Source organism: Nannospalax galili, unplaced genomic scaffold (assembly GCF_000622305.1).
Source record: "Nannospalax galili isolate Female #2095 unplaced genomic scaffold, S.galili_v1.0 scaffold285, whole genome shotgun sequence".
Lineage (NCBI taxonomy): Eukaryota > Metazoa > Chordata > Mammalia > Rodentia > Spalacidae > Nannospalax > Nannospalax galili.
The window spans coordinates 3445911-3459656 of record NW_008355157.1 but is presented as its reverse complement, the minus strand read 5'-3'; the positions used below and the strand labels follow the sequence as shown (position 1 = coordinate 3459656).

General features: G+C 43.2%; 1 protein-coding gene across 5 annotated transcripts in view; it reads left to right on the top strand.

Moving 5' to 3' along the window:
• Zfyve26 (zinc finger FYVE-type containing 26) overlaps window positions 1-13746 on the top strand; it is a 76607-nt gene that overhangs the window by 45061 nt on the left and 17800 nt on the right. For all 5 annotated transcript variants that reach the window (XM_017802943.2, XM_029555549.1, XM_017802942.2 and 2 more), the window contains 6 exons: window positions 856-954; window positions 3582-3745; window positions 5942-6078; window positions 8916-8947; window positions 10563-10699; window positions 12214-12434. In XM_017802943.2, coding sequence (XP_017658432.1) covers window positions 856-954; window positions 3582-3745; window positions 5942-6078; window positions 8916-8947; window positions 10563-10699; window positions 12214-12434 — 790 coding nt within the window. The remainder of the gene's footprint in view (window positions 1-855; window positions 955-3581; window positions 3746-5941; window positions 6079-8915; window positions 8948-10562; window positions 10700-12213; window positions 12435-13746) is intronic.

Sequence of the window (13746 nt, the reverse complement as noted above, 5' to 3'; positions counted from 1 at the left end):
TTTTGATTTTATATTGGAGTGGACAGATTGCTTTTGTCTTCAGGAGTTCCTGCAGAGGCGGAAGTCAGATAAGAATCAGATTCTCTCAGGCTTTCTCCTAAGGTCTGGATCCCTCCAGGAAAGATTTTGGCCTCAGGAATTTGGGGGTTAGACTGGCCTGGGAGCCCGGCCCAGGAAAGGTGCTGGTCTAGGGCAGCTGGTGGCTGTGTCACCCAGAGATGCAAAGGAAGATGGGGCGGGAAGTGGCCCCAAGGGCTCCTGGGGACTGCACTGAGTTGCTGGGTTGGTCTGGATGCAAAGGATCAGGAAGAGGAAAGGTCAGCCCGGCCTCCAGGAAAGAGGCTGGCCGGTCATCCAGGCCGAGAGAAGTAGAGGGAGGTGAGGGCGGGGCCAGGCCCAGAGTGCTCCTGGGGACCAAGGAGAAACCGAGTTGGTCTGGATGCAAAGGATCAAGAAGGAGTGGTGGTTCCCCAGGTGTCTGGGGCCCCAAGACAAGGAATGGGACAGGACCCAGGCTAGGAGGAGAGATGGGTGGGGGAGATGGGAGGGTGAATGAGGCTGGGGGAGTCAAGGCGCAGAGGGCCCGATGGAGTTACCCCGGAGAGAGGCCTGCTGGTCAGAGAGATGCCTGAGGGTCATCCAGGCCCAGAGAAGCAGAGGGAGGTGAGGGCCGGGTCTGGCCTTTTTTAAGGAGTTTTAAAAGCATAGATTTCTGGCTTAGAAGTCCCTCTTTATACTTAATAGAAATGTGGTGTAACAATCAGGAACATCAACAGAGGTCTGAACTAAATGTGTAGGGCTGTGAATAAAGATGCTTTTGTAGACCAGTATCTTCAGCTCTTTCCCTTTCCACAGATTCTGTGATTCACCTCCAGGAACTTGTCCCTCAAGCTTCAGACCTGGAGACCCTGTCTAGATCATCCTCAGCTGAGTTCTCTGCTGCTACTGTTCCTGGTAAGATCTGTTTCCCCTTCCTCGGTTCATTTTTGGCTTATTCTCACTTTGTCATTTATTTGCTTCTTTCTTCATTTCCACCTATGACAGTTGTTTTTTAATTTCTTATTGATTTTTTTAAGATTTCCATGCAATACAATTTGATGGTATTTGTATCCCCTACCAAATCCTTACCTCCTCTTACTGCCCCTCCCCACCTAATTTAATGTAATATGTGTATGTGTGTGGGAGAGAGAGAGAGAGAGAGAGAGAGAGAGAGAGACCTATAGAGTCTAGTTTGTATCCCCAAATGTCCTTCAGTGTGGGTCTATCCACTGGAGCCAGTTAATACTCCAGCTTTGTATCCAGTAGATTCAGCATTCAGTTGACTCTCATTATTTGAGACAGTATGTTTTGTCTATAAATTTTCTGCAAACATTCATGAATTCTCTTACTCCAAGAGCTATGTGCATACACACATTCACACACATACACACACATATACACACACACATACAAACACACGCGTGCATTATCTTCTTAAAATCTAACAATCCCATCCTAGAAGATTCTGTTTTCTGTATTGTATCAAAGGGAAAGAGGCTCAGAAGTGACTTTTCAGATGCTGTACTACCAAGTGCCTGATTGGGACTCTAAGTCTGTTCACTGTATAGAAGCAGAGTTGCTTACAGGCCCTACACTGCCCCTTACTATTGTATACTCTGGTCACCACCTCATGAGTGCTGAGACAGGAAGAATGGATGTCACCTTATTCAGCCTCCGCTGAGAACCTGAATGTTGAGTGACTCAAAATTTTTCCCCAGTGTGGGCATGTTCCTGAGTGGCCATAAAAGCATCGGGAGTATTGATTTTTGAGGTTACAAATCAATTTTAGTGAACAGGCAACTTGGTAAATATGGATTCTATTCATAATGAAGAGTAATTGTATATATAGCCCTCATGAAAATGCTGTTGCCCACACAGGGAACAAGCTCCTTGAGGGCCTCAACCATGTTTTAGTCACTTTTCTCAGCATCCCTCTGTCTTTCCCCAGTCTCCAGCCCCTTACACAATGGCCTCCATTTGGCAAAGCTCAGCAGCTGTTTTGCCAAATGGTCAGGCAAGCAGGACTCGGATTCCTTCTTCTGGGTGCTGCTAAGAGTCACCGTGTTTTTTCAGTTTTCTCTTTCTACAAGTAGCCAAAATTGTTCTGCTAGATGATAAGAAATCTCCTTAGATACCATAAAGCAAAGACCATGGCATTTCCTGGCCAGACTTCACATTACCCAGCAGACCTAAAGGGATGACCCAGATTCTGAGTATTGGAGCAGCTTCAGGCATCTGTGTAAGGCAACCTGAGCAGCTTTGGGTGGGTGGGTAGGTGTGTCTGTGTGTGTGCGTATGCATGTGTGTGTGTGTGTGTGTGTGTGTATGTGTCTCTCTGTGTATGTGTGTGAGCTTTTTGTTATAGAAAACTTATAATGTACAAAAGATCATCCAGCTACAACAATTATTGTCTCATAATGGCTCTTGCTTCATCAGTGTGCCCAGGCTTCTAATGGATTATCTTGAAATAAATCCCAGATATGTTATTTCACTTATGTCATTATAAATTTCTAAAAGATAAAAGCATTTATAAATCCAAACCACTGGGGACTGACGAGATGGCTCAGAGATTTAAAGCATGTACTGATCTTGAGGAGGACCTGAGTTCAGTTGCCAACACCCACATCTAGCGTTCACAGCTGCCTATAACTCTAACTCCATGGGATCTGACCCTCTCTTCTAGAGTCTGAAGACACCTGCACTCACATCTGCCCATACCCACACAAAGACATATATGTAATTAAAAAATAAATCTTGAGAAAATTCAAACCACAATGTCATTATCATACCAAAAAACAAATTAATGTTTTTTATCAAATAGTATTAAAATATCTCCAGTTGTCACATAAAGAAATTTTTTTACATGTTGTTTTTCTAAATCAAGGTCCAACACACATGACATTTGGCTAAAATATGTCTAAGTCTGTTTACTCAGTTAACTAACCACCTCTTTACTTTTTTCAGTCCTCCAAACTCTCTTTCATTTGTGGAAAGAACTAGACAATTTGCCCCATAGAACCTCCCACATGCTGAATATTGCTGGATGCTTCTTTATGGCAATGTGGGTCCCTGTCCCCACTATTTCTAGTATACTGGTAGTTTAGAGCTGGAAGCTTGTCTTGTTTCGGACTTAGTATTTTTTTAACTACATTTATTGAGTGTAAGTGCACATGCATGTGTGGCACAGCATGAATGTAGAGGTCAAGATAACTTGTAGGAGTTGATCCTCTCCTACTGTGTGGGTCCCAGGGACCAAACTTAGATCCTCAGACTTGGCAGAAAGCACCTTTTACCCGCTGAGCCATCGCCAGTCCCCAGGGCTTTGTGTAACTTATTAATTATAGTTGATATATTTTATTATACATTTCCAATGAGGGGCACACAGTATCCCCTATCTCTGTATTATGACTCAAACAGTCATTGATGATATCAAGTAGATCTATCATTCCAGTAAGGTCTTATAAAATGGTAAAATTCTATCTTTCCCTCTTCACTTATTAACCGAACTATTGATCACCTTTTGCTCTGACTTCTTGCTCCAGGGAGTACCCTAGTACATTCTCCCAGTCCAAAGGAGAGGAGTTTCCCTCAGACTCAGCCCCTGCTGGAGTTTGTGCCCCCAGAAGCACCCCCTGCCAGGGATCAATGGGTCCCAGATGAAACCGAAAGCATCTGCATGGTCTGCTGCAGAGAGCATTTCACTATGGTAAGTGCATCCTCTCTCAATATCACTTGAGGGAAAGAAAAGGAAAGAGCCAGGTTGTGAGCTTGAGTTCACAGTTGCCTATCCCCAAGTGGATAGTGATGTTTTGGGGTCTGCCAAACCTTTACCTCTCACCTGACCTGGGTGTATTTTCAGGATCCAGTGACATCCTCAAATAGCTTTAAATTATAAAACCTTTGTCTTAAGCCAGGTCTGGTAGCACATGCCTTTAAATCCCAACACTCAGGGGGCAGAGGGAGACCGATCTCTGTGAGTTCAAAGCCAGCCTGATCTGCATAGTGAGACCTGTCTCAAAAACAAAAACAAAACAAAGAAAACCTTTGTCATTCTTACTAGATAATAAAAACAAGCAGGAATCCTGAAGTCTTATGGAGCTTATATCTAGCTCCTGTGTCTTTCACAGTAAGACAGTGACCTGGTAGTGCTTTTAAATGCTGGCTCAGGAGAGAGACCCACTTCCTGAATCTCATCTGGATCTCCTAATAGCCAGATGACTGTAAACATTTTCAATCTCCTGTGCTCTTTTATAAATTAGGGATGATACATTAATTGACTCAAGGAGCTGTTAGAACTACATGTGATCACAAATGTTACCATACTTAACACCAGCACATGTCTAGCAGATTAGCTCAGTACTGATGCTAACCTGATTTCTCTACATCACCTTCCTCTTCATCTATGAAAGAATATAAGATGACTATGAACCTCATACAGTGAAATGAAGCAGTACTTGTAAGAAAAAAAAAAGAAATTGGGGGGGGGGGTGAGTATGTGACTGTTAGTAAAGTGCTTGCCTATCATGCACAAAGCCCTGGGTTCAGTTCCTGGTACCACATAAAATGAGTATGATGGTTCACATCTGTATTCCCAGTACTCAGGAAGTAGAGGCAGGAGAATCAGAAGCTCAAGGTCATCCTCAGTACATAGCAAGGTCAGCCTGGGCTATAAGAAATGGTGTCTCAAAAAAAGTAAAATAAAGGGCTTTGGAGAGCTATCTCAGCAGTTAAGAATGCTTGTTGCTCTTGCAGAAGACCTGAGTTCAGTTCCCAGCACCTACATAAGGCAGCTTACAACTACCTATAACTCTAGCTCCAGGGCATCTGATATACTTTTCTGGCCTCTGTGGACACCTAAACTCATATGCACATACCCACACACAGAGACAGACACGTAGTGAGGATTAACTATATTTAGCCCTCATGAATATTGTTACCCACACAGGGAACAAGCCCCTTGAAGGCCTGGACCATGTTTTGGCCATCTTTTTTAGCACCCCTCTTTCTCTAATCTCTAGACCCCTATATAATGGTCTCCATTCAGAAAAGGCTCAGGAGTTGTTTTTCCAAATGGTCAAGAGAGTAGGACTCTGGGATTCCTTCTTCTGGGTACTGCTGTAGTCCAAGCTGGCCTAGAACTCACTGTATAGCCTAGGGTGGCCTCAAGCTTTCAACAGTCCTCCTGCCTAAGTCTCCCAAGTGCTGGGATTCTAAGTGTGAGTCACCATGCCAACACTCTCTAATGCTATTGCTGTTCTCCACATGCTGTCTTCACATAGAAGTAAAACTTGTCAGGAGCTATTGATTGCAGAACTACCATGACTTGGAACATTTCTCTGTCAGCTGAGTAATACCTTAAAATGACAGACAGTTTGGGAGACTTTTTCTTTTCTTTTGAGTATATGGGGTGGGGCAGTGGATATGTGCTGAGGATCAAACCCAGGGCCTTCTGTACTAAGCTACATCTCCAGTCCTCTCAGTGTCACTTTTCTGAAAAATGGTGTGCTCATTTTCAATAGAATGTATGTTCTTTTTTAAAAAAGTTTTTTTAATTGATTTTTTTTTTTTTTTTTTTTTTTTGCCTTATATGTATCAGTTTTGCCTGCATGTATGTGAGTGCATCCATGTCATGCAGTGCCTGTGGAGGTCAGAAGAGGGCATTGGATCTCTTGGAACTGGAGTTATAGACAATTGTTAGCTGCCATGTAGGTGCTGGGAATTGAACCCAGATCCTCTGCAACAGCAGCCAGTGCTCTTAACCACTGAGCCATTTCTCCAGCCCCTAAATGCCTGTTCTTAGTAAGCCACTGGTGGCAAAAAAAAAAAAAAAGCTATAAATGTATTGATAACAATCTCACCTTTATCTTTTCCCTCTTCTTTCTATCCCAATGACTTTCCTCAGTTTAACAGGCGTCATCATTGTCGCCGCTGTGGCCGACTAGTGTGTGGTTCCTGCTCCACTAAGAAAATGGTTGTAGAAGGCTGCAGAGAGAACCCTACACGTGTGTGTGACCAGTGCTACAGTTACTACAACAAAGAGTGAGTGACCTGCAGCAGGGCCGATTCTATTATATATCACTGCCACTTCCTCTGGGTGCCTACACTTTAACAATTCCACTGTGGAAAATGTTTCCATGCCAGACATGTGGCACATGCCTCTAATCCTAAGCAGAGGCAGTCAGATCTCTATGAGATCAGGGCCAGCCTAGTCTACATAGCAAATTCCAGGCCAGATGGGGTTACAGGGAAATCCTGACTCAAACAAACAAACAAAAAGAGTTTCCAATCTGTTACACTCACAGAAATGTTTACTATTCACACTGCAGTGCCATTTATCATACTGTGGAATGCTTATAGACTAACCCTGTCACAGAAACTACTGAGAGGAAGTATGGATGAGAGAAAACAGTATTTAAAGTTTTTATGTGCTGGTTTTTCTATGGTCAAAGCATGTGGCTCTTCAGCCCTTCCCCATACTGTGGTCACAATTCTGTGCCACCTCACCTGTTTTCTGGCATTCTTGCTTCGTGTGGTCCCAGCTGGATTCAGAGTGACATGTCCATACCTGCTGAATGTTTGGGCTCACTTACTTCAGCTCTAAACTAGATAGTCATCTTGGCTTGTTACCCATAATTAGACAAGCCCTTACATTTTACTGCACATGGTTCACTTGCAGATAAATTTCAGAAAGTTCCCCTACCTCTGGCAAGGAAGATAGATGAAGACCTTGTTTACTGACTCATTTGCTTGGTGTGGGTTTTTTGTTTGTTTGTTTGTTTGTTTGTTTGTTTGTTTGTTTTCCCACTACTTCTACTAACAAAAGAATGTGAAACAAGGCTCCTAGAACTGCTGGGAAAAATCAGCTTTCCAAAATTTAAATTCTCCATGTTTTATTTTATTCAGCAGGCTTAACTAGATTTCATAGTCTACTCATTAGCCTTTTGTTTGTTTTCATATGAACATTTTTGGTCATTATTTACCATAATGAGCATTGACTGCAGAGGAAGGAAAGCCTGCCATAATCATTCTACTGTTCCTACAACCCTAACATGCCACTCACTGCCTCCTCCCTCATGTGCAGGACAGGGATCACCCACACACCATATTGCTGAGATTTTAAATGAACACCTAGTATTGATAGGGAGTCTTTCACCAGGTGTCACTCATCAATAATTACTTTACCCTAAAGGAGCCCCCATTTTACTAGGGAGACAGCCAATAATCAGACCACAAGATGATTGGATAAATGCAATGGTGACAGTACATGCAGTTTGATCCAGATAGTTCAGAAGTAACCCCAGAAGATGAATCTTAGGGAATGAGGAATTTGTGGGAGGGGAGGGGAGGAGAGGAGAGAAGAGGAAAAGAAAGGAAAGGAAAGGAAAGGAAAGGAAAGGAAAGGAAAGGAAAGGAAAGGAAAAAGGAAAAAGGAAAAAGGAAAAAGGAAAAAGGAAAGGAAAGGGAAGGAAAGGGAAGGAAAAAGGGAAGGAAAAAGGGAAGGGAAGGGAAGGGAAGGGAAGGGAAGGAAAGGAAAGGAAAGGAAAGGAAAGGAAAGGAAAAAGGAAAAAGGGAAGGAAAAAGGGAAGGAAAAGGGAAGGAAAAAGGGAAGGAAAAAGGGAAGGGAAGGGAAGGAAAGGAAAGGAAAGGAAAGGAAAAAAAGCATGCCCAGAGGTAGGAGTAGCACTGCAAAGGCAGAAGCAAGAGAAAATGTGACACATTTGAGGAACTGGGAATGGGTAGGTGACAGGCTAGAGTTCTGGTCAGTGAACCCTGGACTTAACAGCTGGTAGCTCAATAGGGAGAATGTAGACAATGGCACAAGACTTAGGCTTGCTCTCTGGTGCCATGGACTAAGGTTAACCAGCACATTCCTTATACAGATAGTCAGCATGGGTTCCCACTTGTAGCATTAGCACTTAGTCTTCAGTGGCACCAGCAAAAGTTGACCAGGGCCAGTAGTAGAGCAATGAGGGCTTCCATAGCTTGAGAAGAGGTCATGAGTGGCAGGAGACCCCTAAAGAGGCCATCAGGCTAGATCTTAAAGGGCTTTTCTACTGAAGTGTGAGTGTCGAACATTTATACCCTGAGCAACTCCTAAAGAATTTTTAAATTCTGGGCATGGTGGCACGTGCCTTTAATCCCAGTACTTGGGAGGCAGAAGCAGGTGGAGCTCAGTGAGTCAAAGCCAGCCTATTCTACATAGTGAGTTCCAGGCCAGCTGGGGCTATAGGGAAACCCTGTCTCAAAAAGACCAAAAGAAAGAAAAAGAATAAGAATTTTTAAGCAAGAATAGAATGTGACCAGATTTGCACTTTTGAAAGCCTGCTATAGCTGCAAAGTAGAGAATAGGTAGCCAGAGTCAAGGACAACAATGGGGAAGTTACTGCCGATTCCAGCAAAACATGGTGAGGCCTCTCACTGAGGCGGAGAAAGAGGGATGGTGATGTTTAAAGGAATGGTTGAAAGATGAACTAGACAGACCATGGTGAGAGATTGGTTGTGACAGGTGAGGGAAAGAAAAGGATTATGCATGATTAATTCCCTGATCAATGAATAATAGAGCAAATGTCATGCCCTAAGCTCAAAACAAAGTGGGGCTTGGAGAGATGCTTCAGCAGTTAAGAGCACTAACTGCTATTGCAGAGGACCTGGGTTCGATTCCCAGCACCCACATAGTAGCTAACAACCATCCGTAATTCCAGTTCCAGGGGATCCAACGCCTTCTCCTGACATCTACAGACATTGCACAACATGAGTACACTTATACACATGCAGGCAATACACTCATACACATAAAAAATAAAAATAAAATTTAAAAAAAAAACAAAAGCACTGCTTAAGGTTAAGGCATTTCATTTTTCTTTCTCTATTTCTAGTGTACCAGAGGAGAATCCATGCCAGTCAGAAGGTGAGGCCTAATCGTGTTCTCTGTGACTGTTTATATGCTGGAGTTGGCGCTACTGTCAGTGCACCAGCTGCAACTCATTCATCCTGTGGCAACTCAGTCTACCTTGTTTGCTAAGAAAAGTTCTTTTTTTTTAATTTTTTATTTATTTATATTTTTATTTTTGTGTATGCATGTATTGCCTGCATGTGGGTAAGTGCACCCATGTTATGCAATGCCCTCAGAGGACAAAAGAGGTCAGATCCCTTGGAACTAGCATTATGGACAGTTGTTAGCTGCCATGTGGGTGCTGGGATTCGAACCCAGGTCTTCTGCATGAATAGCCAGTGCTCTTAACCACTAAGCCATCTCTCCAGCCCAAGTTTTGGCTTTTCTATCAGCCTGTTTCCCTTAAAGTTCTTCACAGTAGCCTTTACTTGGGCCCATTAGCTTCCAGCACTGGGAAGACCAGCAATCAATGAATTTGGTGCTTACTTTTAGTAAGTTACCCCACTCCATCCCTGCCCTAGGTCCCCTTCACCACCATCCTACCCTCCAGTGCTCCCCTCAGGTAATCACTGCTAGCAGTTTGGCTAATATCCACAACAGGTTAGTTTTTATAGTATCCAGTAGGTTGGCCATCTATTTAAGAAGCATGTATTGGACACATCACAGTCATTTGACAAATATTGTGACATTTATCTCCCACGCCTGTGCCTGGGGAAGAGGTCTTGAGATGCCTAATGGAATCTCCTAAAGAAAACAAAAAGAGGGGACGGAGAGATGGTTCAGAGATTAAGAGCACTGGCTGCTCTTGCAGAGACCCCCAGGTTTGGTTCCCAGCACCCACATGGCGACTAGCAACTATTCATAATTCCAGTTCCAGGTAGTCCAACACCCTCTTCAGTTCCTCAAAAGCATTGCACAATACAGGTGCAAGCAATGCACTCATACAAATAAAAATAATAAATAAAATATTTTGGGGGGCTGGAAAGATGGCTCAGCGGTTAAGAGCACTGACTGCCCTTGCAAAGGACCCGGGTTTGATTCCCAGCACCCACAAGGTGGCTAACAACCATCTGTAACTCCAGGTCCAGGGGATCTGATACCTTCTTCTGACTTCTGCAGACATTGCATGACACTGTACACTTACACACATGCAGGCAATACACTCATATATATAAGATAATAAATATATATATAATATTTTTTTTAAAAGAGAAAACAAAAAGAACAGAAAGGCAGGGCAGAGGGGGGCTGGAGAAATGGCTCAGCAGTTAAGAGCACTTACTGCTGTTGTAGAGGACCTAGGTTTGGTTCCCAGCACCCATACTGAACAGCTTACAACAACCTGTAACTTCAGTTCCAGGGGATCCAATGGTCTTTTCTGGCCTTCAAGGGTACCCCCACACACATGGTCCACATAAACTCATACAAGCATACTCATGTACAAATAAATACATACATGCATGCATACATATATATAAATCCTTTTTTAAAAAGCTAAAATAAAAGGGAGCAAGGAGAGAGAAAGGGGCCCTCAAAGAGCAGGCAGGTATCTGCCTGTAACACATACCAACTCTCTGGACCAAGCTAAACTGATGGCCAGCCAGTCACTGAATGACAATTCTCTTCTCAGTCCCAGACAGTTCTAAGAGTGAAAGCCCTCCATATTCAGCTGTGGTGAGAGTCCCCAAAGCAACTGAGGTGGAATGGATTTTGAGTCTAAATGAGGAGGAAAATGAGCTGGTGCGGAGTGAATTTTACTATGAGCAGGTAATAACAATAAAATATAATGGTCACTTAAAGTTTCCTTATGTTGTGTAGCAGTACAGCAGGAAATACAGAGGTAGGTGAATAGAGCTTGGCCTTTGCCTGCTTACTGTATAATTATGTGGGAACTAAAACTAGTAAACCAGTTAGGCAGATGAGGAACATCTCAGGAAATGCACAAGAGAAACCAGGAAGAGGGATAAGAGGGTGGCAAGCAGAAATTTGCAGGGAGTAAGGACAGGGGAAGGAGTACTGGGATCTAATAATGCTTTTATAGACATACTTTCTTAAATGGCACTAAACTTCCCCAAACTATCTGAATGAGATTTTCCCTTTAATAAGACAGAACAATGACTGCACATATAACAACCTAGGATTATATTTTGTTCCCTTTTTTTAAAACTGGCCTTCCCTCGGCCAGGCATGGTGGCATACACCTTTAATCTCAGCATTCAGGTGGCAGAGGCAGGCAGAGCCAGCCTAGTCTACATAGCAAATTCCAGGCCAGCTGGGGCTACAGGGAGACCAAAAACAACAACAAAAGGGGACAGTGATTCAGAAGGACATCTGCTGTCAACACCTGGCTTCCATACACAATACGTGCGAAGTGCGTGTGCATACACACACACACACACACACACACACACACACACAAGAAACTGAAATGTCTGAGCAAATGCATAGTATCAAAAATCACAGAACAGGACCTGGAGAGATGGCTCAGTGCTTAAGAGCACTGACTGCTCTTGCAGAGGACCTTGGTTCAGTTCCCAGCACCCACATGGCAGCTAACAGCTGTCCATAACTCCAGTTCCAAGGGATCCAACGCCCTCTTCTACCCTCTTCTGTTGCGCATGGACAGTGCACAACACAGGTGCACTTAAAGATATGCAGTCAATATACTCATACACATAAAATAAAAATAATAAAATATTTTTTTAAATCACAGAACATGACTGAGGCATTGAAAGACAATGTTAATGAAGTGAGGGGTAATGAAAGGCAAAATTGAGAAGGACTGTTTATGTCTAGAACTGAATTCTACAGTAAGAAATATGTACGTGGTAAGTGTCAGGCACCTAAGAAATTTTCCCGGTGTGCTTTAGGAATGTTGATTTAGCATCAGGACTTGATCGGGACTTGAAGCAGAGACTTCAGATAAGTGAGTGATTGTTGTAATCCAAGCCACTGATAAGAAAGACTCCAGTCATAGGACACTAGACCAGAAAGGAGGGAACCTTTGGACAGTGTCAAGTAGTAGATAACACATGGACACAACTGCCTTCTTTCCCATAGGGTGACAAAGCCTAGCATGCCGAGCTTTAGCAGTGTCACTCGGGGCATCTGAAATGTGGCTAGTTCCACTTCTGCTTTGTGTTGGAATGTTTGGCTTCCTCTTCTAGCAGTTTCCAACCTTTTGAAGTCAGAAAAAATGATTTCTGCCATACAGTTGCATTTGAAGAATGCTTTGGTCCCCAAACTCACTGCGTGTTTCCCCCCTTCTCCGCCCTGACCAGGCCCCCAGTGCCTCTCTGTGCATTGCCATCCTGAACCTGCACCAGGACAGCATTGCTTGTGGTCACCAGCTGATCGAGCACTGCTGCAGGCTGTCCAAGGGCCTCACCAACCCAGAGGTGGATGCAGGACTGCTCACAGACATCATGAAGCAGCTGCTCTTCAGCGCTAAGATGATGTTCGTCAAGGCTGGCCAAAGTCAGGACTTGGCTCTTTGTGACAGGTACATAAAAATGAGCCTCCATTGTTATACATGGTGACAAGTTTTATCTAACTTCCTTTTCGGACCCCACTATGGCTTTACATCTTCCCATCCTCTCTAACAAGACATGCTGATGTGTATCTCATTTTGATATTGGCAAAATATGATTCTCTGAGCACAAGTGGTCTTCCTTACCCTTTGTCAGCCTTACTCTCTTTCCTAACATCCTTAAAAGTAAGATTTCTCTAGTTATATCCTGTCACAAAGAAAGTAAAGACTTAAATTTGTCACTAAAGGAAGTACCCTTTAGTGCCTTTTTTTTTTAGTGTCTAGTTTTTTTAAAAAAATGTATCCTCTTTGAAAGATCAGTGACTAGCCTTGCACAGACTTCCATCCCAAACTTGACTATGACCTCTAGGACTTCTGGATAATTTGGGGCCAGTGAGCTTGCTCAGCAGGTAAAGGCACCTGCGACCAAGCCTGAGCTTGATCTCTGGGACCCACATAGTAGAAGGAGAGAACCAACTCCTACAAGTTGTCCTCTGACCTCCGCCCTCGACTTCTATGCATGGTACATGCACCTACACAATCAATAAATAAATGAATGAATAAATAAATAATAGATAAATAAATAATAAATGTATGTAAATTAATTTTTAAAAAAAACATTGGGGAGTAGTGGGCCCTGTATCATGATAGGACTGAGTCATGGAGTGGAAATGGAAAAGGTATGACTAGTGATTAAGGCCTCTGTTCTTCCTCAGATTCCTGCACAACCTGCTTTGATGCCATTAATTAACTTGACAATGAAAACTCCTAATTCTCTGCTTATCCACCCAGGTGTGTGACTCATGTTGCATGCTCCCAGTACTAGTCCTAACCAGATTTGGGAGCCAGGAACATAAAGTGCTTTGAGGTATAAATGCCTCCTGCAGACTCTTACTCAGAGCTCTTGCCCAACTCTGCCAGCTTTTAGCTCTGTAACCTCAGACAAGTCTGCCAACTTCTTTGGACCTCAATTTCCTCCTCTGTAAAATGAGGATGATCTAATACTCGTATGACTGTTAGGCTAAAATGAGGTCATCTGTGTCAGGGGCTGAGAAATGAGCCTGGAACATACCATGTACTCCAAAAATGTTTTTAAAAAAAAGCAATCAAAGTGTTGAAAAAAATCACTAGAATTGAGACAAAAATGGAAGGAAGGGTGAAGGAGCTGATTTTATGCTCATATTCAGAGACAATAGAGTCTACATCATTTTTCAAGTAAATAAATGAAGAAGTAGAGATATGTTAAAGAAACTTTTGAAAACAGCCAGGCGTGGTGGCACAGGCC